Source organism: Strigops habroptila, chromosome 23 (genome assembly GCF_004027225.2).
Source record: "Strigops habroptila isolate Jane chromosome 23, bStrHab1.2.pri, whole genome shotgun sequence".
Classification (NCBI taxonomy): Eukaryota; Metazoa; Chordata; class Aves; order Psittaciformes; family Psittacidae; genus Strigops; species Strigops habroptila.
In genome coordinates, this window is record NC_044299.2 from 2004365 (window position 1) to 2031722 (window position 27358).

At 66.2% G+C, this 27358-nt stretch overlaps 2 protein-coding genes across 19 annotated transcripts; both read right to left on the bottom strand.

Annotated features, from left to right (window-relative positions):
• Positions 1–977: 977 nt before the first annotated feature.
• On the bottom strand, positions 978–15533 carry PCBP2 (poly(rC) binding protein 2). Of its 18 annotated transcripts, none has more exons than XM_030510342.1 (16): positions 15266–15513; positions 13273–13374; positions 12925–12948; positions 12794–12826; positions 12222–12338; positions 11021–11152; positions 10408–10536; positions 9015–9089; positions 7446–7532; positions 7203–7268; positions 6273–6314; positions 5176–5248; positions 4656–4694; positions 3734–3786; positions 3328–3497; positions 978–1345 (listed from the first exon to the last, which is right to left on the bottom strand). In XM_030510342.1, exons 2-16 carry the CDS (start codon positions 13339–13341, stop codon positions 1309–1311), a joined length of 1146 nt encoding a protein of 381 aa, XP_030366202.1. In that variant the 5' UTR covers positions 13342–13374; positions 15266–15513; the 3' UTR covers positions 978–1308. The 18 variants fall into 18 exon arrangements, with proteins under 18 accessions (XP_030366202.1, XP_030366204.1, XP_030366203.1 ...); XM_030510331.1 differs by lacking the exon at positions 978–1345 and adding an exon at positions 1865–2611; XM_030510344.1 differs by lacking the exon at positions 7203–7268.
• Positions 15534–16805: 1272 nt separating this feature from the next.
• Positions 16806–27207, bottom strand: LOC115618605 (anti-Muellerian hormone type-2 receptor-like). Its single transcript, XM_030510312.1, has 14 exons — positions 27195–27207; positions 26921–27070; positions 25863–26051; positions 24923–25023; positions 23268–23492; positions 21815–21929; positions 21572–21732; positions 20465–20612; positions 20193–20387; positions 19465–19570; positions 19343–19400; positions 18284–18322; positions 17796–18167; positions 16806–17703 (listed from the first exon to the last, which is right to left on the bottom strand). The coding sequence occupies exons 1-14, from the start codon at positions 27205–27207 to the stop codon at positions 17665–17667; spliced, it is 1911 nt and encodes a 636-aa protein (XP_030366172.1). The 3' UTR covers positions 16806–17664.
• Between the last annotated feature and the right edge of the window lie 151 nt (positions 27208–27358).

The window sequence follows — 27358 nt, forward strand, 5'->3', positions numbered from 1 at the left end:
GGCACTATTTTGGGGGGTGGGGGGACAAGAACAGGGATCAATAGTGTTTATCCCCCTCTTGTGTTTATGTAGGACCTACTGTAATACCCCCCCCCAGCCCAAAGAGGGGGGGAGAGGATCTGTCCCCTCCCCAGGGGATAATTTGGGGTGGGGGGAGCATAAAGGGGTTAAGCCCCCCCCCCCCGCACCCCCCCTCCAGTCCCACCCCTTCTTTACTGGTGGGACTGGGACCACTGGACATGGGGGGGGGAAGCAAAGGATGGTCCCCCCCCATCAAGGGTTAAGATATGGGGGGGGACACAACACAGCACAGAAGGGGTTGAACCCCCAACTCCAGTCCAACTCCTTTACTGGTGGGACTGGGGGGGGCAAAGGAATGTGCCCCCCAGGAGATAATGGGGGGGGAAGAAGCACAGAAGGAGCTGAACCCCCCCCTCCCATCCCACTCCTTGTACTGGTGGGACTGGGAGCACTGGGGGGGGGAGCTATGAGGGGGGCAAAGGAAGGGCCCCCCTCCAGGAGATAATGGGGGGGGGGCAAGAAGCACAGAAGGGGCTGAGCCCCTCCTCCAGCCCTTTACTGGTGGCACTGGGAACACTGGATCTCGGGGGGGGGGGGGCCAAAGCAAAGCCCCCCCAGGGGTGACCCAATGGGTTTGGGGGTGCTGCTTCCCATTAAAGACCAGTGGAACCCCCAAACCTCTGAACTGGTTCAGGTCTGGGGGGCTCTGGGCACACACTGGGGGTGCAGGGGGGGCTCGGGGGGGGGGGGGGCACACGGCGACAGGTCCCGTCCATCTTTTTATTAACTGCTTTTCTTGAAAAAGTCCCCTGCCGTTCCATGGGGGGGGGGGTTGCTCCTGCGCGCCCCCCCCCACACCCCCATCCCCAAAAGCCCGCCCCACGGCCCGAGCCGGCCCCACGGCGGCGGCGGGGTGGGGGGGGGGCAGGAAAGGAGGAAAACCAACGAGAGGAGCGTTGGGAGGAGAGAGAAGCTTTATAAAACTAAGATCTGGGGCTCAGCGGTTGACCGGAGGAGTTAAAACGCTGATGCTTTTTTTTGGGGAGGGGGGGGGCAAGGGGGGGGGAAGGGGAAAAGGAGAAGGGGGGAAGGAGGGGGGGGGGGGGGAAGGGAAAGAGACAAAAAAAACTCATCAAGAAACCAAGAGAAATCCCAAACAACTCAACCTGGTGAGTGGTGAAGGAACCGGAAACCCAAAAATGTCCAAACTAAGGTTCTGGAGGCCTGGGGCTGGCTCTAAAGGGGCTACACGGATGGATGGTGCGAGGGCGGGCTCCGCGGCGGGCCCTAGCTGCTTCCCATGCCCCCGGTCTCCGAGGAGAGCCTGCAACGAAGAGAGAGCGTCAGAGCGGGGGGGGCACACAGGAAACCCCCCCCGGGCAGCGCCGAGGGGGGGTCACCCCACAGCGCGCAAAGGGAGAGGGGTTGGGGGGCGCGCAAGGCAAGAAGCAGCGAGGGGAGGGCGGCGCGGCACAGGGGGAGCGGCCCCCAAGGGCGCAAAGAGGGGGGGGGCACGGGGAGGAAGGGCACCCAAAGCGCCCTGGGGGGCGGAAGCACAAGGGGAAGGAGGGGAAGGGTTGGATACCCCCCCCCCCCATCATGAAGGAACCCGTGGAGAGGGTTAAGGAGGGGCACACACGATGCAATGGGGGGTCCCCCCCAGCAAGCAGGGCCAGCACCAGCACCCCTAAACCCGCACCAAGCAGCCACCTCCTGGCTATTTAAAGGGGGGGCACCCCGCTATGGGTGAAAGCACCCTGCTATGGGTGATGGGGGCCCCCCCTGAGCAAGAGGGCGCCCCCCCCCGGGCTCCCACCCCCCCCCACAGCACAGATCTAGCAGAGCAGATTCTCACCGTGGCAACTTTATTACAGGGTACAGACATTCCAAGAGGATTAAATCCCCCCCCAAGTCGTTTATTCCACAACGACCCCCTCCCTCCACCCCCCCCCCCCCCCAAAGCACGATTGCAACTAAAAACTGGGAAAAACAAAGAGGAAATCATAAGGAAAAGCTACAAGCCAGCAGGATCAGGAGGGAATGGCTCCCTAGGTGAGGGGAAATCATCTCTCGAGCGGCATCTCTCAGCACGGGGCTGAGCGCGGCCTCGCTCTGGAGCGGCCAAAGGAGGAAAAGCCAAAAAGGAGCCCAAAGTGGTGGGAAAAGGCGGAAGGAAATGGCTTTTCCCGGGTTCCTCTCCGGGGTTCTCCAGCTGCTGGTGCTCTAAAGGCTCCAGCAGGCTCAGTAAGGAGCAAACCTCTGTTTTTCCGCTTTCAGTTTGTTAGTGGCAGCCGGCACGGCCGGAGCGGAGGCGCCTTTAGCAGCAGACACAACATTGAGAGCCAGGAGAGGGACGGGTTTCATGCCAAGCAGACTGGAGACACAGGGGGCACTCGCAAGAGGGTTGGGGAGGCTGACGGGTGCTTCGGAGGCCGCCGCTGCGGCGAGCGAGGGGGTGGTGGTGGTGGTGGTGGAGGAGGAAGAAGAAGAAGAAGAAGAAGAAGGGGTGGAGGGTTGAGAGAGGTTGATGCTGAGGTGGTCAGGGGCCGTGGCGGAGGCTGCCTGGGAGGAGGGTTTAGCGCTTTCTAAACTGTAACAGAGGAGAAAAGGAACAAAAAAAGACAAAAAAACCCAAAATCGACGGGTGGGTGGAAGGGAAACACCACGGGGGGGGGGGGGAGCAGCACAGCACGCACAGGGCACCAGGCGCGTGCAATGGGGGAGCAGGGTGACCACAGAGGGTTGGCCTCGCTTTGGGGACCCCCCCTCCTTGTGCACCCCCGTGGCGCTGGGGGTGGCCACATGAGGTAAAAAACAAGGAAAAGCAGAATGGAACCAGCGCCGGTGGGAGCAGGGCACGGAGCACCCGCAGCACCCGGTGCCCGCAGCACCCATCCGCAGCTCCAGGGGCTGGGAATCGGGGGGGACGTGGCTCCCTGCGGGGATCCCGGCATCCCGCAGGGGGACGCTTGGGATTGCCCAGGAGCTGGCTCAAGGGGAGTTGGGGGGCTGTGTGTGGGGGGGGTCCCTTCCTCTCTCACCCCACCAAAGCTCAGCCCTCGCCACACAAGCGCCGGATGGAAGCAGCACAGCCCTAAAACCACCTTTTGGGACCCTTCTCCAAGCGGGTCCAGGCCCTTCGAGCTTCCCACAAGCTGGGAAGCGACAGCACGAGGCAAACCGGGACAGCACGAGAGGGAGGGGAGGTGGGTTGGGGTGGGTTGGGGGGGGAAAGGGGACCAAAAGCAGGAGAAGCAGGGGCTCGGCCCCACCGCGTGCCCCCTCCCCGCCGTGGTGGGCACTCACCTGACATTGATTAGATACTGGGCCAAGCTGATGCTGGCGGCAGAGCCGGTGATGGTGACCTGCCGGTCGGTGGAGCCCTCCACGGGGTTGGCAATTTTGATCTGCGCCCCCGACATCTGACGGATCTCGTTGATCTTGGCGCCCTGACGCCCGATGATGCAGCCAATCAACTGCGGAGGGAGCAGCTCCCGTCAGCACCCAAAGAGCACCCAACCAGCCCCTTCCCTCCCCGCTGCATAGGGATGGGGCCAGCATCTCCCAAATTGGGGCTTCCTGCCTTCAATAGGGCTGGAAATGCGGGCTAAGGTGGAAGGGACAAGCCCACCCCCCCCCCCCGTGTTGGATGCCGGTGACCCCCAGGGCTAAGGGGGAGAAGCTGGGGGCAGGATCCCACTGGGATACTCACATCATTTGGAATGGTGAGTTCGTGAGAGGTGGTTTGAGCGGAGGCATCCAAACCTGCTCGGGAGACAGGGAGAGAAAGCGGGAGAGGTTGAGGGGGGCAGCACCCACAGAGCAGCATCTGCTGCAGCCTCGGGGCTCCCTTGGAGGCTGTTTCAACACCGGAGGGGACGGGCAGAGCAAGCTGTGAGTTACTGCACCCTCCCCACACCTCCTGCTGCGTGGCCCCCCCCCCGGCTCTCCCCACCGAGCCCCTGTGCCCCCATTCCAGGGCACCACAGGATGCTCCTCGCAGGCAGGCCGGTCCCGCAGCAGTGCGACCGTGCTGCTCCATCACCGGCTCTGAAGGGCTACGCTACCCCCTGCTCCTCATCCTCCTCATCCTCCTCCTCCTCACCACCACAGCCCCACGGCGCAGCGCTGCGCCGGCCGATGGAGCTCCCCACAGCTCACAAATGGGGTTTTGAAAGTGTTTTAAAGACATTTTTCTCCCCCTTTCCCAGCTCTTTCCCTGCTACAGGGAGAGGTGGGAGGCTCCAGCCCTCACCCCCGGGCTCTGGCGGGGGGGGGGTGGAAGCAGTGGGGGGGCACAGCCTGGGTGTCCCCCCCTTTGCCACCAGCAGCAAGCGCAGGCGAATGGCTCCAGCAACTCCTTGGGCACAGTGGGGGGGGGAACTGCTCCCCCTCAGCACATGGTTGGGGGGGAAAGGAGGGGGCCCAAGGCCTCCGCCAAGCCCTGCTGCTCTCCACTGACTCCTTGCACAGGCAGGGGGGACCTCCAGCCCCCTGTAAAGCTCGCCTTAGCCCCCCTTTTCCCCTCCCACCCGTGCACAAAGGCGGGGGGGGGTGTTTAGGAGGGAGCAGGAGACCCCGGGCAGGATCCAGACACGAGAGAATAACTACACATTTTGGTTTTCAATCATTACCCCAATAGCCTTTCACCTCTGGAGAGCTGGATTCAATGCCTGTTAAGATACAAGTGACAATGAGTTTTGGCTGCCTCGAGTGGAGAGCCCCCACGTGGGTATTTTTAGCCGCCTTAGCAAATCTACAGCAGATTTTGGGGGGTGTGTGTGGGGGGGGCACAACTCAACAGTTGCCTGCTCAGGACTGGAGTAGCCAGAGGGGAAAGAGGGGGTGCTGCGGGTCGGGGGGGTCCCCCAGTGCATCGGTAGAGCTGTGGAGGCGGAGGGTGAAGAGGAAGGGAAGCAGCACGGAGGCCCTGCCTGCTCGGTGGGTGCTTTTTGGTGGTGTTTCACCTCTTACCCCCTGCGGCCCCCCCGGAGGCCGGTACCAAAGTCACCCCCAGAGACGTCATGACAAGAGAGCGTTACCTGGGCGGGCTCAGCTTTGGGGGGACGTTTGGTTTTGGGGTGTTTTGGGAGGCCCCGTGCAGAGGAGCCTGAGGCACGCTTAGCACACGCAAGAGAGAAGGAGTTTCCATACCACTGAATCCAGTGTTGCCATGAGACATTGGAAAGTGTGACTGTTGCATTGCCAACTGGTGCAGCTTGGTCAGCTAGAGGAGGAGGAGGAGGGAAACAAGAGAAAGAGAAAGAGAAAGGCTGATGTTAGCCATTTCCCAAGCCCGGGGGGGGGCCAGGACTCACAGCACATCAACACACACACACACCCCGGGCCCCCCCTCTGCCCGGCCCCTCCGCGCACAGCCCGGCTCACGCTGCCCCATGGAAAGGGGGCAGGCTCCAGGCTGAGGTGGGCTGGGGAGGGCTGTGCCCACCCCCCCGCTGGAGCGAGGTGGGAAGGAGCTCAGGGACAGCAGCAGAGAGGAGAGGGCAGCGCCTGCCCCGCGCCATGCAGGGAGCAGCGAGGGGGACCGGGGGGGGGGCGTGGGGACGGAGCCCGGCTCGGTCCAGCCGCCAGAGAAGCTCTTTTATAGCCCAGCTTCCTTCTAAGCCCTTCTCCTCCCTGGCCTGGTTGTGTCAAACACCCCCCCCCCAACCCCCCAAAAAGTCACTGCTCTAAAGGTGGCAGGAGCAGAGATCAGCCCTACGGGATGAGATGGTGCCGGAGGATGGTGGTGGCCAACAGCGGCGCTGGGGATGCCGAGGGCTCCCTCCAACAGGCTGGCGCCAGCCCGGGCTGGGCCCGAACCCCCCCCTGCTTGTCCCCAAGTGCCCCAGGGGGGCCCCGGCGGCAGTGACCCACCACGGGCCGCCCCGGCTCCCCGCCGAGGGGCTGCGCGCCCGCTTCCAGGAGGGGAGGGCAAGGGAGAAGCTGGAGCTGGTGTGAAATGCCAAGCTGGGAAAAGGTGGGGAGGAGGGAGGGGAGGGGGAAAAAATGATATCTGGGAGCAGGGAGAAGGGGGGGGGAAGTGTTAGAAAGGGGGCGAGGGAAGGCAAAAGGAGGGATCTGAGGCCGGGTGAAGCTGGCTGCAGGAGGGTGAGCTTTTTTGGGGGGGAAGCTCAGCTCAGATCATTCAGCCCCAACGGCTCGAGTGGAGAGAGCACGGAGAACGTTTTGGAATGGGGGAGGAGGAAAAGGGGTGGATTTTAAGACAAGAAGTTGTAAACAAAACTTACATCTGGCTGTGGAATGGCATACTGTCCTTGAATGGTATAGGCCTACAAAAAGGAGGAAAACAGTCCTATTAACAACCATCGGACAGCCACCCAGGGACAGACAGATTTCAACTAGCCAGGAAGTCAGAGAGCCGAGTGGAGAGTTCTCCGGGGCGAGGGAAGTGGGGCAGGGAGAGGCAGGGGACGGATCAGTGCTGGAACAAGCAGTTTCTAGCCTCAAATTGGCCTTGAGGTGGCGTTTGGGGGGCGGGAATGGCCAGTTTGGTTGCCGTCCCCCCCAAAAAAAAAAAAATAATAATAGTAATAATAATAATAATAATAATAATAATAAAAAGAAAAAATAGCAAAGTGGCAGACAAAAGAAAAAACAACAAAAAAGAAGACGACACACGGGCTGGGGGCTTGATGAAGATGTTATGGTGTGGTGGAGTCCAACAATGCTTCTAGCCCTGCGCCCCCCCCTCGCCGACAGGGGAAGAGCTCCAAGACCCCCGCCAGCCCTGCTAGCTCCCGGCCTCCTCCTCGGCCTGGCCCAAAGAAGCCTCCCCCCCCAGCCCGCCCCCCCCTTTTCCAAAAAAAATTCCCCAATCCGAGTCCTCTCGTCACTTCCACACGCCTAGGAAACGTCGCCGGGCAAGCTAGAGGCAATGCTGGAGCTGGCTACTGATGCTAGACAAGGCAAAAGAGAGGCATTCGGGTCGGGGAGGGGGGGGGACAAGGCTGAGTGCCTGACCTGCCACAATTCCATGTCTTGAGGTTAAGGGACAGCCACAGACTTCAGATTCCTCCTGAAGCTACCCAGAAAGGGCGAGTCACTGGCTGGGGCCTGGCTGGCTAAGGCTTGTGGGGGGGTTGGAGGGGGCCGGGCAGGTTGGGGATGGGTGGGAGAGGAGGGGGAGAGGGGGGTACACAGCCTCACTTCCAGGTCACCGGAAGAACTGCAGCCCAGGCTGGAATTGGCCCAAGTTCGTTGCCATGCAGTGGCTGCCGGGTGGCCTGCGTGAGGAGAGGTTGGTGGGCTCAGAGTCCAGTTCCCAGTGGACAGGAGTCCACAGCACAAAAGCCACCGGGATGACGGGGTTTTGGGGGACGGGGACGGGGATGCCACCCTTGTTGGCAGTCTCAGAGAGGCCAAGGATTGAACGGGCCGTGGAGACTGAACTCCCCTCTCACCTCCTGAGGTGGTCCCTCCAAGTCAGAGTTGAGGCACATGGATGGGGCGGTGTGGGGGTAGCTCGCACTGCCGCTGCTGTACCTGTCCTGTGGATAAATTAGAGGACTTCAGTCTCCAGGGCTGTCAATCCGAAACCTTCCGCTAACACCAAAGTCACATCGACACCTTAGCTCTGCTTGTCGAGGGCTAAACCTGCTCTAAAAGCACGACTCTGAGCTGCAAAGACAGAGACGCGACACCACCGGGAGCGGGGCCCGGGCGGCTGCATCGGGCTGGCCAAGGGGGACAGGGATGGAAGAGGAGGAAAGGGGGGAGAAGACAAGGGGGAGAGGGAGGGAAGAGATGCGTGGCCGTGGGAAGCCTGCTCCTCACTGCTCTAACGGGGAAGGCGGCCGCTCCCGCGCCACGGGGGGGGGGGCACACGGTACGGACCCCGCCGCCAAGAGGCTCGGGGGGGACACACACGGATGTACCGGCCAGAGCAGGCGCTTCCCCCGGGGTGCAGAGCGGCAGGAGAAGCTCTTGGAGAGGTGGGAAGGGGCTGACTGGGATGGGGAAGGGGAGGAGGAAGAGGCGGGGAGGGTGAAGGGGTTGGGGGGGGGGGAGGCCAATGCGAGGAGGGGGCCGGCGGCAGGTCCCCAAATCAAGCGTGGCACCAGCCTGGCGAGGGGCCGGGGTGGGGGGGAGCAGAGTCAGGGCTGGCTCTGGGGGAGGCCGGCAGCAGCTACCCCGTTCCCTGCCTCTGGAATGCCAACACCGGCCCCCGGGGCGGGCGCGGGGCTCCAGGCCATGCCGGAGCCCATCCCGAGGGATCTCCCTGCCAGCGGGAAGGCAGCGCATGCGGCTGCCCCAGTATCCGTGGGGTCTGTGTCTCCCGAAGCCTTAAGGCAGCCCCGGGAGCCGCGGGGTGGGGAGCGGGTCACCCACACCCGGGCCTGAGCCTCCTGCCTTGCCCAGCAGCCTGGACACCCCCCCAGGGCCGGGGGGGTCAGCCGGGACCCCGGGGGAGCCCTGTCACCCGTCCCCTGCGCGGGGAGCAGCAGCTCCCCCGGCCCAGCTCGGAGCCCACCTCACCTCACGGCTACTCCTATCTGCCACCCCCCCCTCGAGCCACACGAAGCCTTTCCGCACCCCAACCCGAGCCCACGCGGGGCCTTTGCGCCCCAAAACAAACACACACACCCCCCCCATCACCCCCCCCCCAAAACCCCTCAGGGCCGGTCACCCACAGCAGCTCACTCTGAGCCCTGGGAGCCAGCCCCAGGGACAGGGGCAGAGCCTGGATTTGGCCGCTGGAATCTCGGCCTGATCCGATCCCCCGCTGCTGCCACCACACGGGGCACTGGGGCTGGTTCAGGGCACGACTCTCTGCCAGCACCTCTTAGCCCCCACATCGGCCCTTTTGGGCCCCCCCATCCCACCTCTGCCCCCATCCCTCCCCGGGGCGGGCTCTGGGAGGCCCCGGCTGGTGGGTGACAGACCCGCAGAGCGGCCGCCGCGCGCTGGCCGTGGGTCAGAGCCCCCATCCCGCCCCGTCCCGCACCCCGGGAGCAGAGCAGAGGCCTTACCTGACCGCCTGCAAAGATGACGGGAGAGCTGGAGGGCTTGGGCCGGTACGGGATGGTGACACCCTTCGGGGGAGACTGGGGACAGGCAGAGAGCAGAGGTCACACACCGAGGGGCACCGCACCGGCAGTGCCCCCCCCGGGCCCCCACACCAGCGCTGGGCTCTGCGCTCAGCGTCAGCCCTTAGGGCTCAGTGTCGGCCCTTTGGATGGAGGATGCAGGATGTGGGGCAGGGGATGGGGATGTGGGGTGGGGGGAGATTTTGGGCTCAAAATCAGCCCTTTGGGCTCAGTGTCAGCCCTCTGGGAGGGAGCAGAACCACCCCATTCCTTCCCCATGCTGGGCATGGGACTGAGGGAGGGCACCCATGGAGCAGAGAGGGAGACACGGGACTGAGGGAGGGCACCCATGGAGCAGAGAGGGAGACACTGGACTGAGGGAGGGCACCCATGGAGCAGAGAGGGTGACACGGGACTGAGGGAGGGCACCCATGGAGCAGAGAGGGAGACACTGGACTGAGGGAGGGCACCCATGGAGCAGAGAGGGTGATACGGGACTGAGGGAGGGCACCCATGGAGCAGAGAGGGTGACATGGGACTGAGGGAGGGCACCCATGGAGCAGAGAGGGTGACATGGGACTGAGGGAGGGCACCCATGGAGCAGAGAGGGTGATACGGGACTGAGGGAGGGCACCCATGGAGCACAGAGGGTGACGTGGGGCAGCAGGATGCTGCACCCTGAACACCAATGCTCTGCTTTGGGTTCAAAATCAGCCCCTTGGAGGGAGCAAAACAAGCCCATTCCTTCCCCATGCGGGGCACGGGACCGAGGGATGGCACCCATGGAGCAGAGAGGGTGACATGGCACTGACGGAGGGCACCCATGGAGCAGAGAGGGTGACATGGGACAGCAGGATGCTGCACCCCACACACCAATGCTCTGCTTTGGGTTCAAAGTCAGTTCTTTAGGTTCAAAATCAGCCCTTTGGGTTCAAAATCAGTCCTCTGGGAGGGAGCAGAACAAGCCCATTCCTTCCCCATGCTCGGCATGGGACTCAGGGAGGGCACCCATGGAGCAGAGAGGGTGACACAGGACTGAGGGAGGGCACCCAAGGAGCAGAGAGGGTGACACAGGACTGAAGGAGGGCACCCAAGGAGCAAAGAGGGTGACACAGGACTGAGGGAGGGCACCCAAGGAGCAGAGGGTGCCAGGGGCAGCAGGACGCTGCATTAAGCCTCGCCTGGAGGAGGCTGTAATCCCACCATCCCCTTATCCCCGCCTGCCCCAGCCGCAGGAGGCTCACCGAGGGCAGGAGCGATCCCTGCGGGCGCATTCCCAGAGGGACACAAGCAGCCCCCGGGGGGGGGGGTGGGGGTGGGAAGGGGGGGGCCCTACCTCCAGCATGACGACGCAGATCTGTTTGACACACTCGATGATGGACTGTGGGATCCCAGCGATGGTGATGGCTCGCTCGGTGGAGTTGGGCAGCATGTCCCCCGCCACCTGCACCTGCGCCCCCGTGCTCTGCCATGGGTAAAAATAGGCTGTGAGGGGCCGGGGAGGGCGGTGACCTCAGCACCAAACCCCGCAGCAGCGTTATACATAGCCAAAACCACCCCCCCCCTGCTCCTCCATGTCCCCCCCCCCTGCTCCCAGCATCAAAATCCTTTCATCCTAGCTGGGAATTATTTGGGAGCCCGGGGCAGGAGGGGCTGGGCTGCGGCTGGGCAGAGCGAAGCCATCAGAGCCCAGGGAGCAGGGTTAACGGTGCTCCGGAGGGTGGGCACGGGCCTGGAAGCATGATCCTGCCCTCCTCCAACTGGGAAAACACCGGGGAGAGGGAGGAATCACAAGCCACGGGATGGGGGAGCAGGAATCCGGTGCTGGGAAGGGCAGCACTAAAAATACAAAGAGCTCCCGAGCAGCGGTTCCAAGGTGGGGCTGGGGCATGGATCTGGCCCTGGGGGCATCCAGAGGCCTGGAATTCCCGGCGGCGGGCAGCACACACCTCTCGGATCTCCTTGATCTTGCAGCCGCCCTTGCCAATGAGGGAGCCGCACTGGCTGGCGGGCACCACGAGCCGCAGGGTGACCGGGGGCCGGCTGGCGGCCGTGCTGTTGGTCATGGAGCTGCTGATATCCTGCGGGAAGAGCGGTTACTCACAGGGATCAGCCCCACGGCCCAGCGGGGGGGTAGGGGGGGATGATCCTGGCACCGCAGCCCAGGCCAAGGTGACCCCGGGCGCCTCCCGGCCCTATTCCCGGGAATGACGGATGGAGGCAAATTGTGTGCGTGGAAATAGGGGTTTAACCCCCCCCACCACCACCCCCAGCCCAGCGCAGAGGCACCGGGGGGGGCACTCCAAAGGGGAAGGGGCTGTGCCGGAGCTCGGCATTCCCGGCGCCTCCCGTGGCAGCGGGATGAGAGCAGGAGCAGGGAGCCGGGCCTGGCACGGGCGGCAGCCGTCATGTGCTGCAGGGGGAGGAGGCACGAGGCCACGGCTCCGACCCGAAATAAAGCCCAGCGCTCGGAATGGGGGAGCTGGGATGGGACCGGGAGCACCTGGAAAACTCCGGCGCTTGGGATACAGCACAAACAGCTCCTCTGGGGCAGCAGCGAGGCCCTGGGGCACCCGCGCGGGGCTCTCCTCCATAGGGAAGGATCCCAAATCCAAGAGATAAAAGGGGTTTCACCCCCCGAGGCGAGAGGGGGCCGTGGGGCTCAGCCCCAGGCGAGGAGCGCTCCCGCCTTCCGAGGATGTGGAGTGGGATGGAAGCTCAATGCCACCCCCCCGAGCAGGCTCTAACGCCCGCATCCAGGTTATCCAGGATCAACATTCCTCCTGGAAGTCGATTCCAGCGGAGCAGGGGCACGGGGCAGCTTCGGCACCCCCAGGTGCCCTCCTGCCCAGCGGGATGAGCCAAGCCAGGGCACTTCCAGCCCCACTCCCGCTGGAATTCCGGGCTGTCTCCAGGCCAGGAATATCCCTGTGGATCCCCACGGCTGAGGGCACCCGGGGAAGTGTCACTGCCTGGACCCTGACCCTGCCGCTGGCAGCGGAGCAAAGATCCGGCCCCACAGGGGCAGCAGCAGCCCATGCGGAACGAGCTCATCCCGCTGCTGATCCCTAGGGAATGAGCTTCCCGCCTGCTCCGGGGCGGATCCAGGGGGATACTTATCCAGGGCAGGGCTGGAGGCTGCACACTCACCTCTTCCAGTTTGTCAATGATCATGGCAAAAGCTTTGAAGATGGCATTGGTGGGGCCAGCGAGGGTGATGATCCGCTCGGGACAATTCCCTTCGGAGATGTTGATGCGGGCGCCGCTCTGTGGGAAGAGGAGCCCTCAGCACCCGGCATCCCTCGGGATTGCGCCGCCTCCCTGCCTCGGCTCAGCGTGGATCCAGCAGGAACCCCCCCCGAGGGGTGTCCCCCCCTTGCTCAGCTGGGCACGGAACCCGCAGCACTTCCCACAGTGAGGAATCCAGTGTGGATCCCGCAGGATTCCCCCACCAGTGCTAACAGCTCCCTGGCTCCGTTCAGGGTGGATCCACCCGGCTTCCCACCAGCGATAAACCCTCCGTTGGTCGATCCAGCAGGAAGCCCTCAGCATTCCCAGCGGAGATGCACCCTGCCCCCTCCTCCCCGGCTCGGCTCCCCCGGGATTCCCGGCTGTGATCCCTGCCGGCAGCCATCTTCTCCCGCCCCGCTTCCCGCCGCCTCTGCCTACACTTCCCAGCGCTCCCCGCGCGGCGCCGCCGCGATTCCCATTTCCCGACTCACCTCCTCCCGCATCTTCTTCACGGATTCCCCCTTCTGTGCCGGGAGAGAGAAGGGAAAAGGCGTCAGGGGGCTGGGGGGGGCACCGGGAAGCGGGGAGGGAGGCAGGGAATGGGGCTTTGCAGCTCACTTACCTTCCCAATGATGCTTCCCACCTCCTGGGAGGGAAACAAAAGCAGGAATTACTCAGTGCTCCCAAAACTCCGGGACTTCCAAGCTTAACCGATTCCCTTTCGGAGCCCAAACGTGTTCCTCAGCACACGGGGCACCTCCCCCGCTCACTCCATGCTCCCAAAGCTCATTCCCTGCTTCCCAAAGCCGGGATTTTTATGGATGCCCAAGCGCTGCTGAGCCGCCCAGGAGGCAGCCAGGTGCCGAGGCCACATTCCCGACATTCCCAAGCCCGCAGCCACAAGCGGAGCGCTCCGACGCATGCGGGGCCGCGTGGGGATTGGGAATTCCCGCATCCCGGAGGCACGTACCTTCCCGTGCATGAGCAGCCGGATGGTGAGCGTGACGTTCAAGCCGCCCTCGATGACGCCGGTGTCCATGTCGAGCCGGGCTTTGGTCACTGCTGAGCGGAGCTACGGGAGACACGGGCCGAGGTGAGGCTGTGCCAGCCCTTCCCGGCGATCCCAGAGCCATCCCGCCGGGATGCGAGCCCCTCCGTGCCTCCTCCTGCTCCCCAACACCCCCCCGTCGGCTGCTCCCCTCCACGCGGCGATGGGCAGAGCTGATCCGCAGCGATCCCAGCTCCTGCCTGGCACGATCCCACTGGATCCTGGGGGTCCCTTTCCTTCCCTGCCTCTTCCCGATGCTTCCCCCAGCTCCAAAGAGCTGGAAATCCTTCATCCGGATCAGATTTCCTCCCCCCTGTGCCACCAAACCCCGTTTCCTGTCGGGGTGAACCCATCTGGGGAAGCTAAACCCTGAATTCCCAACTTTTCCCTGTGCCGGGAGGGATCCCCCAGCCCTGCTGTTCGCTCCAGGCGGATAAAGCCACAGGAGCACCACGATCAGGTTTCACCCAACGGGTGCCCCCCCCGGCATGGAAAACACCAGGAGCGGGCCCTGGTTTAACCGGGAAGCGCATTGAACCCCCCCTTCAGCTCCGGCTTCTCCTCCGGGATGACAGAGCTCAACCAAGCCCCGGGAATGAGGGATCCAGCAGGATTAAACCCATCCGGGTTAACGCTCTTTTAAGAGAGAGCCGCTGGCACAAAAGGGGGTTCAGCCCCCGTAAAACCCAGCCGGAATTCCCAGCGGATCCCAGTTTGGGAAGCGGGGCTCCGGGCAGCCGCAGGAGGAAGAGGAAGAATCAAACCGGAGCCTGGTTGTTTAGGAGTTTGCCGGGTGATCCCATTCCCGATCCCATTCCCATTCCTGTCCCGCTCCCAGCCGGCTTCCCAGGAGCACTGCTCGGTATTCCCAGCCCGAGGAGCTGCGGCCGGGGCGGGGAAAGGGGGCAGCGGAGCTGTGGCAGGAGCCGGCGCTCCCGATCCCGGCTTTCCTGCGGGAAAACTGCCCCCAGGCTGCTCCTTACCCGCACCCGGCCCCACGGGGGGGGCCGCAAACACCCACCCCGGGGGCTCCCCCCTCGATCCCGGCCCCAAACTGGGATCATTAACGGGGGAAGCGGGAGCAGGGATTCGGGGGGGGGGGGGGGGGGTGTCAGGAGGCAGCGCGGGGCCGGAGATCCCGGCTCCAAGCCGGGAATGGGGGGGAAAGGGGCCCCCGAGGAACCGGGCCCGGGGGGGGAACCGGGAAGTCCCGGGAGCGGCTCGGGCCGGGGGGGGAACCCCGAACCCCAAATGGGGGCTGGGGGGGTGGGAGCCCCAAAGTGTTCAGGGGGGAGGAGCCCCAAAGTATTCGGGGGGGGGCCGGGGGGGGCCGTTTGTGTCCGTGCCCCCCCCCCCGCGATGGCGGCAAAACGGGGCCGAAAAAATTGAAAATAGCGATAAATAAAGTGGAAAAAAATAGAAAAAAAAAAAGAGGAAAAAAAAAAAAAGGAGAAAAAATAAAGGAAAAAAAAAAAAAGCGGAAAAATCCCCCCCCTCCCCCCCCCCGCAGGTACCCGGTTTTGGGGGGGGGAAGGGGGGGGTCGGCGCCATGTGACGCACGAGGCCCCCCCGGGCCGGTCCCGCCGCGGGGGGGGGGTTGCGGTGGGGGAGGGGCAGCGGCGGAGCACCCCCAACCCCCCCCACCCCCCCCCTCGCCGCTTCCACCCCCCCCCGCCGGGCCCGCGCAGCGCACGCAGGCCGCGGCCTAAGGTAGGCCGCGACTAGGCCGCGCGTAGGCCGCGGTGTGCGGTGAGGGCGCGGCCGGGCGCCGCGAGGCGGGGGGCGGCCGGAGAGAGCTACGCGAGGCCGAGGCTTCGGCGTTGCGGCGGGAGCGGGGGGCGGATGGAAGGCGGGAGAGCGGGAAATGGGGCGAAGAACCGGGATTACGGGGGGGGGGGGGTGGTGTCGGGCCTACCTGGAGCAGCGCCGGTAACGGCGGCGGGAGAAGGGGCGCTGAGGAGCGGGAGGAGGAAGAGGAGGAAGAGGAGAAGGAGGAGGAGGAGGGAGGGGAGGAGGGGAGGGAAGGTGGGGGGGGGGCGGCGGCGGGAACGGCGGGAGCGGCGGGAGCGGCGGCGCTGCTCGAGCTGCGGCGGCCGCGGCGGCTCTGGGCGGGGGCGGCGGCGGCGGCGCGATTTACACCCGCCCCGACCCGGAAACGGACGCAGCAGCGAGGCGCGGCGGGGGCGGGGACAGAGCGGGCACCGCGCCCCGCCCGCGGGCACGCGCGCGGGGGGGGCCGGGGGGGATGGGGTTAGAAGGAGGGAATGGAGGGTGGGGGCAAGAAGGGGGTGAAGAGGACAATGGGGGTAATAGGGGAGTAATGGGGGCGTGGGGGGCAATGGGGGGGCTGGAGGGGGGCAAGAAGGGGGGCAAGAAGGCGGTAGAAGGGGGCAATAAGGGGGTATAAGGGGGCAAGAAGGGGGTATAAGGGGGTAAAGGGGGTCAAGAAGGTGGTATAAGGAGGCAATAAGGGGGTATGAGTGGAGCAAGAAGAGGACAATGGGGGTAATGGGGGAGTAATGGGGGCATGGGGGGCAATGGGGGGCTGGAGGGGGGCAAGAAGGGGGTATAAGGAGGCAATAAGGGGGTAGAAGGGGGTATAAGGGGTCGAGAAGGGGGTATAAGGGGGTGTAAGGGAGCAATAAGGGGGTAGACGGGGGTCAAGAAGGGGGTATAAGGGGGCGATAAGGGGGTATAAGGGGGATCAAGAAGAGGACAATGGGGGAGTAATGGGGGCAAGAAGGTGGCAATGGGGGAAATGGGGGGCTGGAGGGGCAAGAAGGGGGTCAAGAAGGGGGTATAAGGGGGTATAAGGGGGCAATAAGGGGTATAAGGGGGCAATAAGGGGGTATGAGTGGAGCAAGAAGAGGACAATGGGGGTAATGGGGGAGTAATAGGGGCATGGGGGGCAATGGGGGGCTGGAGGGGGCAATAATGGGGGCAAGAAGGGGGCAATGGGGGCCAGGGGGGGCAATGGGGGGCTGGACGGGGGCAATAAGGCGGTATAAGTGAGGCAAGAGGACAATAGGGGGTAACGGGGGAGTAATGGGGGCATGGGGGGCTGCTAGGGGGCAATAACAGGGAGCAAGGGGGGGCAAGGGGCTGTGGGGGGCGATGGGGGCTCTGGAGGGGGCAATAATGGGGGGCAAGAAGGGGGTAATGGGGGCTCTGGAGGGGCAATAATGGGGGGCAATGGGGGCTCTGGAGGGGGCAATAATGGGGGGCCAATGGGGCAAGAAGGGACTAATGCAGGATTGGGGGGGGAATAGGTGGCAACAGGGGTATTGGGGGGCAATGGGGGGCTGGAGGGGGGCAATAAAGGGGGGCAAAGGGGGCAAGAAGGAAGCGGGGTGGGGGTAGGTTGGGGGCCCAAGGGGCAGGTTTCCCCCCACCCCCCCGTGCTGATGGGGGGTTGTGTCCCCCCCCAACGGCGCAAAGAAGACACTGACACAGTGGGGGGGTCCCAGGGCTTTATTGGGGGACAGAGGGGGCACCCCAGCACCCCCCAGCGCCCCCCAGCACCCCCCAGCACCCAGGGCCTGCCTGCGGGGTGAGGGGACATGGGGGGCACCAGGACACGGGAGGTCCTGGTCGGTCACGCGTGGTCATGGATGGACACATGAGATCCCAGGTGGACACGGGAGGTCCTGCTTGGTCATGTGTGGTCATGTGTGGTCATGGCTGGACACGGGTGGACACAGAAGCTGGTCATGCATGGTCATAGATGCAGGTCCCACGTGGTCATGGGTGGTCATGGCTTCACACTGGTGGTCATGGGAGGTCTTCATAGGGACAGTCATGGGTGGACACAGGAGCTCACGAGTGGTCATGGACGGACACATGAGATCCCAGGTGGACACGGGAGGTCCTGCTTGGTCATGTGTGGTCGTGGCTGGACATGGGAGGTCCCAGCTGAAGGTCACGGGTGGTCATGGGTGGACACGGAAGCTCATGGGTGGACACAGAAGCTCACGGGTGGACACAGAAGCTGGTCATGCATGGTCATAGATGCAGGTCCCACGTGGTCATGGGTGGTCATGGCTTCACACTGGTGGTCATGGGAGGTCTTCCCAGCGACGGTCATGGGTGGACACAGAAGCTCATGGATGGTCATGGATGGTCACGGATGGTCATGGATGGTCATGGATGGACACACGAGATCCCAGGCGGACACGGGTGGTCATGCCTGGCCATGGACACGGGTGGTCCCAGGGGGCTGGGGGCACACGGGGCGGTCACGGGAGAACACGGGATGGTCACGGCTGGACACGGGTGGCCACGGCAGGAGGTGGCCATTGGCCCCCGACGGGGGCCTCAGTCGGAGTCGCTGCTGGAGGAGGAGGATGAAGAGCGCTGCGGGGGGGGGCACAGGACAGACATGAGCACCCTGGGGGGGGGTGACCCCCAAGTGTCCCCCCCCGTGTGTGTGTGTCCCCCCCCATCACCTTGTGCTTCTTGTGAGCCTTCTTCATCTTCTTCCTCATCTTCTTCTCTGCTTTCTTGTCCAGCACAGGAGGGTACATGGGGGGTACCCCGGGGGGGGGGATGGAAATGGGGGGGGCACCCCGGGGGGGGGGGACGTGGTGCCCCGGGGGGGGGGGATGTGGGGGAGGTACCATGGGGGGGGGGGGGGCACCCCGGGGGGGGCCCCATGGAGGAGGGGGGGGGCCCCGGGGGGGGGGGCCCAGGGGGAAACGAGGGGTGCCCAGGCCCCCCCGGTGGGGGGGGGGTGGGCACGAGGTTGGGGAGCACGGGCCCGGGAAGTGGGGAGGGGCACACGGGGTTTGGGGGGTGCAGGGGGTTGGGGGGCGGTGGCCCTGGAGGGGGGGAGAGAAAATTGAGGGGGGGGACCCCAACCCCCTCACTGCCCGGGGGGGGCAGGGGGGGGTCACGGCAGCCCCCAAACCTGGGGGTGTCCCCCCCCCCCCTTTACCTGCATTCGGGTTCCACATGGGGGGGCCAGCTCCAGGACCTGGGGGGGAGGCACAGGGGGTCAGTGGGGGGGCACAGGGTAAGTTTGGGGGTGCTCGGGGGGATTTGGGGTGCAAAGCGGGTTTTGGGGTTCGGGGGGTTTGGGGGTGCAGGGGGGGGTTTGGGGTGCAAAGGGGGGGTTTGGGGTTCAGGGGGGTTGGGGTGCAAAGGAGGAGTTATGGGGTGCAAAGGGGGTTTTGGGGTTCGGGGGGGTTTGGGGTTGGTTACGGGGGTGCACGGGGGGTTTGGGGTTCGGGAGGGTTATGGGGTGCAGAGGGTGGATTTGGGGTGCACGGGGGGGTTATGGGCTGCACGGGGGGGGTTGAGGGTGCAAAGAGGGGGTTTGGGGGTGCAAAGGGTGGATTTGGGGGGGCACAGGGGGGGTTTGGGGGTTCACAGGGTGGATTGGGGGGGAAACGGGGGGTTTGAGGGCCCAAAGGGTGGATTTGGGGGTGCACAGGGGGGGGTTATGGGGTGCAAAGGGGGGGTTTGGTGGTTCACAGGGTTGATTGGGGGGGTACAGGGGGGATTTGAGGGTCCAAAGGGGGGGTTTGGTGGTTCACAGGGTTGATTGGGGGGGTACAGGGGGGATTTGAGGGTCCAAAGGGTGGGTTTGGGGGGACACGGGGGGGGTTACGGGGTGCACAAGGGGGTTTGGGGGTTCACAGGGGGAGTTATGGGGTGCACGGGGGGGGTTTGGGGGTGCGCAGGGTGGGGTTGGGGGTGCAAAGGAGGGGTTTGGGGGTTGACAGGGTGGATTGAGGGGGGCACGGGGGGGTTTAGGGGTCCAAACGGTGGGTCTGGGGGTTCACAGGGGGGTTTGGGGGTTCACAGGGGGGGTTTTGGGGGTTCACAGGGGGGTTTTAGGGGTAAAACGGGTGGGTTTGGGGGTGCACAGGGGGGGGTCATGGGGTGCACGGGGGTGGGTTTGGGGGTTCGGGGGGGGTCGGGGTTCACAGGGTGGGTTTTGGGGTGCAAAGGGGGGGGTTTGGGATGGGGGGGGGGGCAGCTCCGTTCGCACCTTCCGCCTTCGCTCCGACCTTGGCCCCGCCCGGCAGGAAGCGGGCGGGGGGCGTGGCCTCGGGGGGCGTGGCTCCGCGGGGGGGCGTGGCCTCGGGTGCCCCCCCCGCGCGGGTCAGTCGCCCTGCGCCAGGCGCTGCAGCCGCTGCAGGACGCGCTCGGCCGAGAGCCGCGCCTCGGGGTCGGGGTCCCAACAGTCCTCGAGCAGCTCCGGCAGCGCCCCCCCGGGCTGCGGGACCCCCCCAAACAGTGACACCCCACCCCCAAAACAGTGACACCCCCCCAAAACAGTGACACCCCCCCCGGGGCTGCGGGACCCCCCAAAACAGTGACACCCCCCCCAAAACAGTGACACCCCCCCCCGGGCTGCGGGACCCCCCCAAAACAGTGACACCCCCCCCAGGCTGCGGGACCCCCCCAAACAGTGACACCCCCTCCCCCCGGCTGAGGAAGCCCCCAAACAGTGACACCCCCCCCCCGGGCTGCGGGACTCCCGGGGCTCAGAGGGGACCCCCCTGGATATGACACCCCCAAATAGGGACACCCCCCCGGACAGGGACCCCCCCCACGGCAGGGACCCCCCTGGGCACCTCTAAACACCCCTGGGACTCTCTGGGCATGGACCCCCCGGGTCACCCCATAGCACCCCCAAACACCCCTGGGGAGCTGGGTAGTGACCCCCCCATCATGGGCACCCCGAAACACCCCGGGGCACTCAGACAAGGACCCCCCCATCATGGGCACCCCGGACACCCCCAAACACCGCAGGGAACCCAGACAGGGACCCCCTCAATCACGGGCACCCCAGATCACCCCGCACACCCCTGCGACCCCCGGGCACGACCCCCCACTGTACCCCCTGCCCATGAGCACCCCATGGCACCCCCATGGGTGCGGGCCGGGGCTGACCTGGGGGGCTCGGTGCCAGGCGGGGGGGATCAGCGGCCGGCGCCGCTCGTCCACGGCCAAGCGGCGGAGCTGCGCCCCCGTGGGGCTGGCGCCCAGCTCGGCCTCGTACGCCAACCGGAACGCGGGCACCGGGGCGCCTGCGGGACGGAGCGGGTCAGCGCGGGGCGAGGGTCCCGGGGCGGGGGGTGGGGGGGCGGCACCCATGGGTGCTGACCGGGGCTCAGGGCCTGGCAGCGGGACAGGATCTCCCAGAGCAGCAGCGCCAGCGCGTACACATCCGCCTGTCGCAGCGCCCGGCCCCAGGCGCGCAGGTCCAGGCTCTCGTCCAGGATCTCGGGGGCCAAGTACCGCTGCGTGCCCGCCTGCGGCACCCACAGTCACACCGGGGCACCAGGAGGGCCCCGCACCAGGGGGGGGTGTGCACAGGATGAGTCCCGCACCGGGGGGTGTGTTCATGTGCACAAGGGCTCAGCCTGCTCCAGGGCTGCACTTTGCCCCTGAACCACCCTGCCAGCAGCATGCACGGGGCCCGTCCCTGTCCCTATCCTTGCTCCCATGCCCATCCCAGTCCCATCCCTGCCTCAATCCTATCCCTGTCCTCATCTCCATTCCCATCCCATCCCCACCCCCCTCCCATCCCCATCTCCATTCCCATCCCATCCCCAACCCTGTCTCAATCCAATCCCTGTCCTCATCTCCATCTCCATCTGCATGCTCATCTCCATCCCCATCCCATCCCCATCCCTGCCTCAATCCTATCCCTGTCCTCATCTCCATCCCCATCTCGATTCCCATCCTCATCTCCATCCCCCCCTCATCTCCATCCCCACCACATCCCATCCCATCCCTGTCTCAATCCTACCCCTGTCCTCATCCCCGTCCCCATCTCCATCTGCATCCCCATCCCATCCCATCCCATCCCCATCCCTGCCTCAGTCCTATCCCTGTCCTCATCCCCATCCCCATCTCCATCCCCATCCTCATCTCCATCCCCATCCCATTCCCATCCCTGCCTCAGTCCTATCCCTGTCCTCATCCCCATCTCCTATCCCTGTCCTCATCCCCATCTCCATCCCCATCTCCATCCCCATCCTCATCCCCATCCCATCCCATCCCATCCCATCCCATCCTCATCCCTGTCTCAATCCTATCCCTGTCCTCACCTCTATCCCCATCTCCATCTGCAACCTCATCCCCATCCCTGTCCCCATCTTTGTTCCCATCCCCATCCCATCCCCATCCCTGCACAATCCTATCCCTGTCCTCATCCCCATCCCCATCTCCATCTGCATCCCCACCCCATCCCATCCCTATCCCCTGCCTTGCGGATGGGCCCCCCGCGCGGGACCGCGGCTCCCCCCTGGGTGCGCGGTGGCAGCGCCAGCGCCAGCCCGAAGTCGCCGATGGCGCAGGTGCCGTCGTCCCGCACCAGCACGTTCTGGCTGCTCAGGTCCCGGTGCACCACGCTGGGCTTGTACAGGCCTGGGGGGGACACGGGGGTGACACGGGGGGTGTTGTGGGGGGGACACCCCGCAGGGGCACAGCTCGCTGCGCTGGTGCTCACCATCGCGCCACAGCTCCTGGTGCAGGAAGGCCAAGCCCCGGGCCAGGGACAGCGCGAGGCGCACGCTGCCGGCCCATGTGCCCACGTGCTGCGCCAGGAACTGCCGCAGCGAGCCCTGCGGACACGCGTGGGGACACGTGTGAGGACACACGCACCACACACGTGTGGGGACATGCGGCATCTCCCCCCAGGTCCCCCCCTTTCCCCTGTGTTGGTGTGTGCGCGGCCACGAGCAGCAGCTCGGGCACACGCATGTGCACCCTGAACAGCACCAGCACCCCGTGTGCACCCGTGTGAGCCCATGGGCACCTGTGTGAGCCCATGTGCACCCGCGTGAACCCCAGCACCCCATATGCACCCGTGTGCACCCGTGTGCACCCCAGCACCCCATGTGAACCCTCAGCAGCCCATATACACCCATGTTCACACCTTCCACACCCATTCACACCCATTCACATGCCCATTCCCCCCATTCACACTCACACTCATTCACCCCCTTTCTCCTCATTCACCCCCTTTCTCCTCATTCACTCCATTCATACCCATTCACTCCATTCCCGCCCGTCCCCGCCCATTCCCGCCTGTTCTTGCCCATTCAAGGCCCGTCCCCACCCGTCCCAGGCCCATTCCCGCCTGTTCCAGTCCCATTACCGCCCATTCCAGCCCCGTTCCCACCAGTTCCCGCCCATTCCAGGCCCATTCCCGCCCATTCCAGCCCCGTTCCCGGCCCGTTCCTGCCCATTCCAGGCCTGTTCCAGGTCCATCCCCGCCTGTTCCCGCCCGTTCCCGCCCATTCCAGTCCCGTTCCTCCCTGTTCCAGGCCCATTCCCGCCTGTTCCCATCCATTCCAGGCCTGTCCCCGCCCGTTCCAGGCCCGTCCCCACCCGTTCCCGGCCCATTCCCACCCGTTCCAGCCCCGTTTCCGGCCCGTTCCCGCCCATTCCAGGCCTGTTCCAGGCCCATTCCCACCCATTCCAGGCCCGTTCCCGCCCATTCCAGTCCCGTTCCCACCCGTTCCAGGCCTATTCCCGCCCATTCCCATCCATTCCAGGCCTGTCCCCCCCCGTTCCAGGCCCGTCCCCACCCATTCCCTCCCGTTCCTGCCCATTCCCACCCGTTCCAGGCCCGTTTCAGGCCCATTTCTGCCCATTCCAGGCCCATTCCTGCCCATTCCAGGCCCATTCCTGCCCGTTCCCGCCCATTCCCGGCCCATTCCAGGCCCGTTCCCGCCCATTCCAGTCCCATTCCCACCCGTTCCAGCCCCGTTCCCTCCCGTTCCCGCCCATTCCAGGCCCGTTCCCGCCCATTCCAGTCCCATTCCCGCCCGTTCCAGCCCCGTTCCCTCCCGTTCCCGCCCATTCCAGGCCCGTTCCCGCCCATTCCAGTCCCATTCCCACCCGTTCCAGGCCCGTTCCCGCCCGCCCCCGCCCGCCCCGCCCGTTCCCGCGCTCACCGCGGGGTACAGCTGCAGCACGAGGAGCCCCCCCCCGGCGCGCGGCCCCGCCCCGCGCGCCCCCAGCAGCCGCGCGACGTTCTGGTGCTCCATGAGGGGCAGCGCGTGCACCGCGCGCTCCGCCGCGAACCGCTCGGCCCCGCCCGCCGCGAACGCCTTGATGGCCACGGGCCGGTGGCGCAGGGACCCGCGCCACACCGCCGAGAACCGGCCCCGCTGCAGCACCTGCGGCACCCGGAGCGCGGGCACCCAGAGCACAGAGACACCCATAGCACGGGGCACCCAGAGCACAGCGCACCCCATAGAACAGAGACACCCATAGCACGGGGCACCCAGAGCACAGCGCACCCCATAGAACAGAGACACCCATAGCACGGGGCACCCAGAGCACAGCGCACCCCATAGAACAGGGCACCCATAGCACAGGGGCACCCACAGCACGGGGCACCCATAGCACAGCGCACCCATGGGCAGGGACACCCATAGCACAGGGACACCCATAGCACAGCACACCCATGGGCAGGGACACCCATAGCGCAGGGACACCCATAGCACAGCACACCGATGGGCAGGGACACCCATAACACAGAGACACCCCATAGCACAGCACACCCATGGGCAGGGACAACCATAGCACAGGGCACCCACAGCACAGCGGCACCCATGGGCAGGGACACCCATAGCACAACACACCCATGGGCAGGGACACCCCATAGCACAGGGGCACCCATGGGCAGGGACACCCATGGGCAGGGACACCCATAACACAGGGACACCCATAGCACAGGGGCACCCATGGGCAGGGACACCCATGAGCAGGGACACCCATAACACAGGGACACCCATAGCACAGCACACCCATAGTCAGGGACACCCATGGGCAGGGACACCCATAGCGCAGGGACACCCACGGGCAGGGACATCCATGGGCAGGGACACCCATAGCACAGGGACACCCATAGCACAGCAACACCCATGGGCAGGGACACCCCATAACACTGGGACACCCATAGCACAGAGACCCCCCCATAGCACCCGGACACCCATAGCACAGGGACACCCACAGCACCGGTATACAGCGCCCCCCCATGGACAGGAACCCCCTATAGCACCGGGATAGGGACTCCCCCACAGCACCGCGATAGGGACCTCCCACAGCAACGGGACACGGACCCCCCATAGCACCAGGATAGGGACCCTCATAGCACTGGGATAGGGACCCCCCACAGCACCGGGACACGGACCCCCATAGCACCAGCATAGGGACCCCCCATAGCACTGGGACCCATTGGGCCACATGGCTGAGAACCGGCCCCGCTGCAGCACCATGAGGGGACACCCAGGGACGGGGACACCCCCACACAGGGACCCCCACGCCCAGGGTCCCCCGGCACCCACGGGTGCCCCCACCCCAGTCACTCCAAACCCACCATCCCCAGCCCTGAGCCCCCCTGAACCCTCACCCCCTGCTTCCCTGTACCACCCCATGGGTGCCCCCCCAGTCCCCTCCCCATACGGGTGCCCCCAAACGGGTGCTCCCCCCAGCATTTCCCCTTTAACCACCTTCCCATTTGGGTGGTTCACCCCCCAACCATGGGTCCCCCCCTATGGGTGCCCCCCCATGGGTGCCCCTCGCCCCGCGGGGTGCCCCCCACCTGCAGGAAGCGCAGCGCAGGCAGCTCCGGGCTGGGGGGCTCGGGGGGGGGCCCGGTCCCCCGAGGCGGCCGCCCCCTGTGGGCCCTGGCCCGTCTCAGCCCTGCAACAGGGATATGTGGGTCACAGGGACCCCCACACCCGGGACCCCCATAATGAGGGACGCAGGAGCAGGGGACCCCCAGGACCTCCCCATTGGATCCCTGCATCCACTGGCCATTGGGGACCCCCCTGCCCCGGGGACACGGTGACACATCTGGGCCCCCCCAGACCCCAGAGGAGCCGCACTGGGGGACACCAGGGCCTGTGCCCGGGGGTCCCCATGTCCCCCCCCACCCCGTGCCCCCCTCCCTACCGAGGACAAAGAGGCAGGTGAGGAGGATGAGGAGGGGTCCAGCGCCCCACAGCCACAGGGACCCTGCGCGGCCGGGCCCTGGGGACAGAGGCTGCGGTGACACCGGCTCCCAGGGGTTCCCCAGCCCCATAGAGGTCCCCTATAGATCCCAGGACCCCCCCTCCCAGATCCCCCAGTCCCCACAGGTGCCCTATGGGTGCCATGTCCCACCCCTACACATCACCTATGGGTCCCAAGCCCCCCTCCAGCCCCGCCATGGGTCCCACATCCCCCTATAGGTCCTCTAAGGGTCTCAGGACCAACCCCCCCATGGGCCCCCCAGTTCTCCCACGGGTCCCCCCACGGGTCTCCCAGTCCCTCAAACGTTCCCTATGGGTCCCATGTCCCTCCCCATGGGGCCCCCACTCCCCCCACGGGTCCCCTATGGGTCCCCTATCCCATCCCTGGGGGTCCCCTAAGGGTCCCAAACCGCCCCCCATGGCTCCCCTGAAGGTCTCAGGGTCCCCCCCAAGTGTCCCCCGCACCCCCTGGCCCCAGCGCACCCCCCCCCCCGTGCCCCCCATTGCCCCCCATTGCCCCCGCGGTACCGGGTCCGTGCCGGGCCCCCCCCGGCGCCGGGCGCGCCGCGCTCCCGGGGCCGCTCCCGGGGCCGCTCCCGTTGCCGTTGCAGAGGTGGCCGCGGCAGAGGCAGACGAGGACGGCGCCGCCGGGGGGCCCCGCGGGGCTGGGGGTGCACAGGGCAGAGGGGCAGGCGGCCCCCCCGCCCCCCCAGCAGCCTGCGGGCAGCGGCGCTGGCACCGGGAACGGGGACCCCCCCACCGGGACCCCCCCCACCGGGACCCACCCCTCCCGGGACCCCCTTAACCGGGAACCCCCCTTTAATCGGGAACCCCTTAACCGGGACCCCCCCTCACCGGGACCCCCCTTAACCAGGACCCCCCCGGATCTCCCCCTTAACCGGGACGCCCCTCGCCGGGACCCCCCCCCGGACCCCGTCCTCCCCAAGGACCCCCATGCCCGGGACCCCCCTCACCGGGACCCCCCTTAACCGGGACCCCCCATCCGATCTCCCCCTTAACCGGAACCCCCTTTAACCGGGACTCCCCCCCGGGACCCCTCCCCAAGGACCCCCATGCCCGGGACCCCCCCTCACTGGGATCCCCGTTAACCGGGACCCCCCCCGGATCTTCTCCTTAACCGGGACGCCCCTCACCGGGCCCCCCCCCCCCCCGTGCCCCTCCCCAAGGACCACCTTGCCCAGGAGTCCCCCTCACCGCGACCCCCCCTCACCGGGCCCCCCCCCCCGGATCTCCCTATGGACACCCCCCCGGCACCCACCCCCCCAAGGACCCGTCCTGGGACCCCCCATCCGATACCCCCCCCGAGACCCCTTCCCCGACTCCCCCCTCCCCATGGCCCCCCCGGCCGCCCCCCCCGCGCTCCCGGCTCCGCTGTAGCCGCTGCTCAAGGCCAAGGTCAGGCTCGGCAGCAGCAGCTGGGAATGGACCCCGGGGGGGGGGGGCGGTGGTTCCCAGCCCCAAACCTGCCCCCCCCGAGGGCAGGAGCAGCCCCAGCACCCCCCGGGCAGGATCGGGCCCCCCCGCTCAGCATGAGCCCCCCCATCCCGGTGCCGGGGGGGGCTCACCCTGCACCAGCGCGTGGCTCTGGTTCCAGATCCCGATGCAGCACTGGCCGGGGGGGCAGCGCACGGTCCGCGCCGTGGCCCCCCCCGCGCCCCCCAGCCCCCCCCGCACACTGGGGTGCTTGTAGGAGACGCAGCTGAGATTGCGGGGACCTGGGGGGGGGGGTCGGAGCGTGGGGGGGGAGGGCTCCAAACCCCCCCCACCACCAAACACCCTCACACCCCCCCACCCCCCACCCTATCATCACCCCCCATGGGGGGGGTCCCCAGCACCCACCTGGGTGCCCCATGGGAGCCTCCGGGATGGAGCGGGCAGGATGCGGGAAGAGGGAAGCAGCCCCGGGAGGAGGAGGAGGAGGAAGGAGCAGCCCCCGCAGCGGGGAGGGGAATGGGGTGGGATGGGATGGGGGGGCCCCGGTGGGATCCAGCCCCCCCCCGAGC

What these genes read in the sequence shown, in the direction of transcription:
- PCBP2 (XM_030510331.1), bottom strand. Translation starts at nt 13,341, where the DNA reads ATGGACACCGGCGTCATCGAGGGCGGCTTGAACGTCACGCTCACCATC. An exon ending in GGCTGCTCATGCACGGGAAG is followed by an intron (nt 12,949 to 13,272) that starts GTACGTGCCTCC and finishes TTTCCCTCCCAG; the next exon opens with GAGGTGGGAAGCATCATTGG. An exon ending in AGAGGTGAAAGGCTATTGGG is followed by an intron (nt 3,787 to 4,655) that starts GTAATGATTGAA and finishes TCTCCCGAGCAG; the next exon opens with GTTTGGATGCCTCCGCTCAA.
- LOC115618605 (XM_030510312.1), bottom strand. An exon ending in TGCTGCAGCTGTACCCCGCG is followed by an intron (nt 21,930 to 23,267) that starts GTGAGCGCGGGA and finishes GCGTGTCCGCAG; the next exon opens with GGCTCGCTGCGGCAGTTCCT. An exon ending in GCGGGGGGCCCATCCGCAAG is followed by an intron (nt 20,613 to 21,571) that starts GCAGGGGATAGG and finishes TGGGTGCCGCAG; the next exon opens with GCGGGCACGCAGCGGTACTT.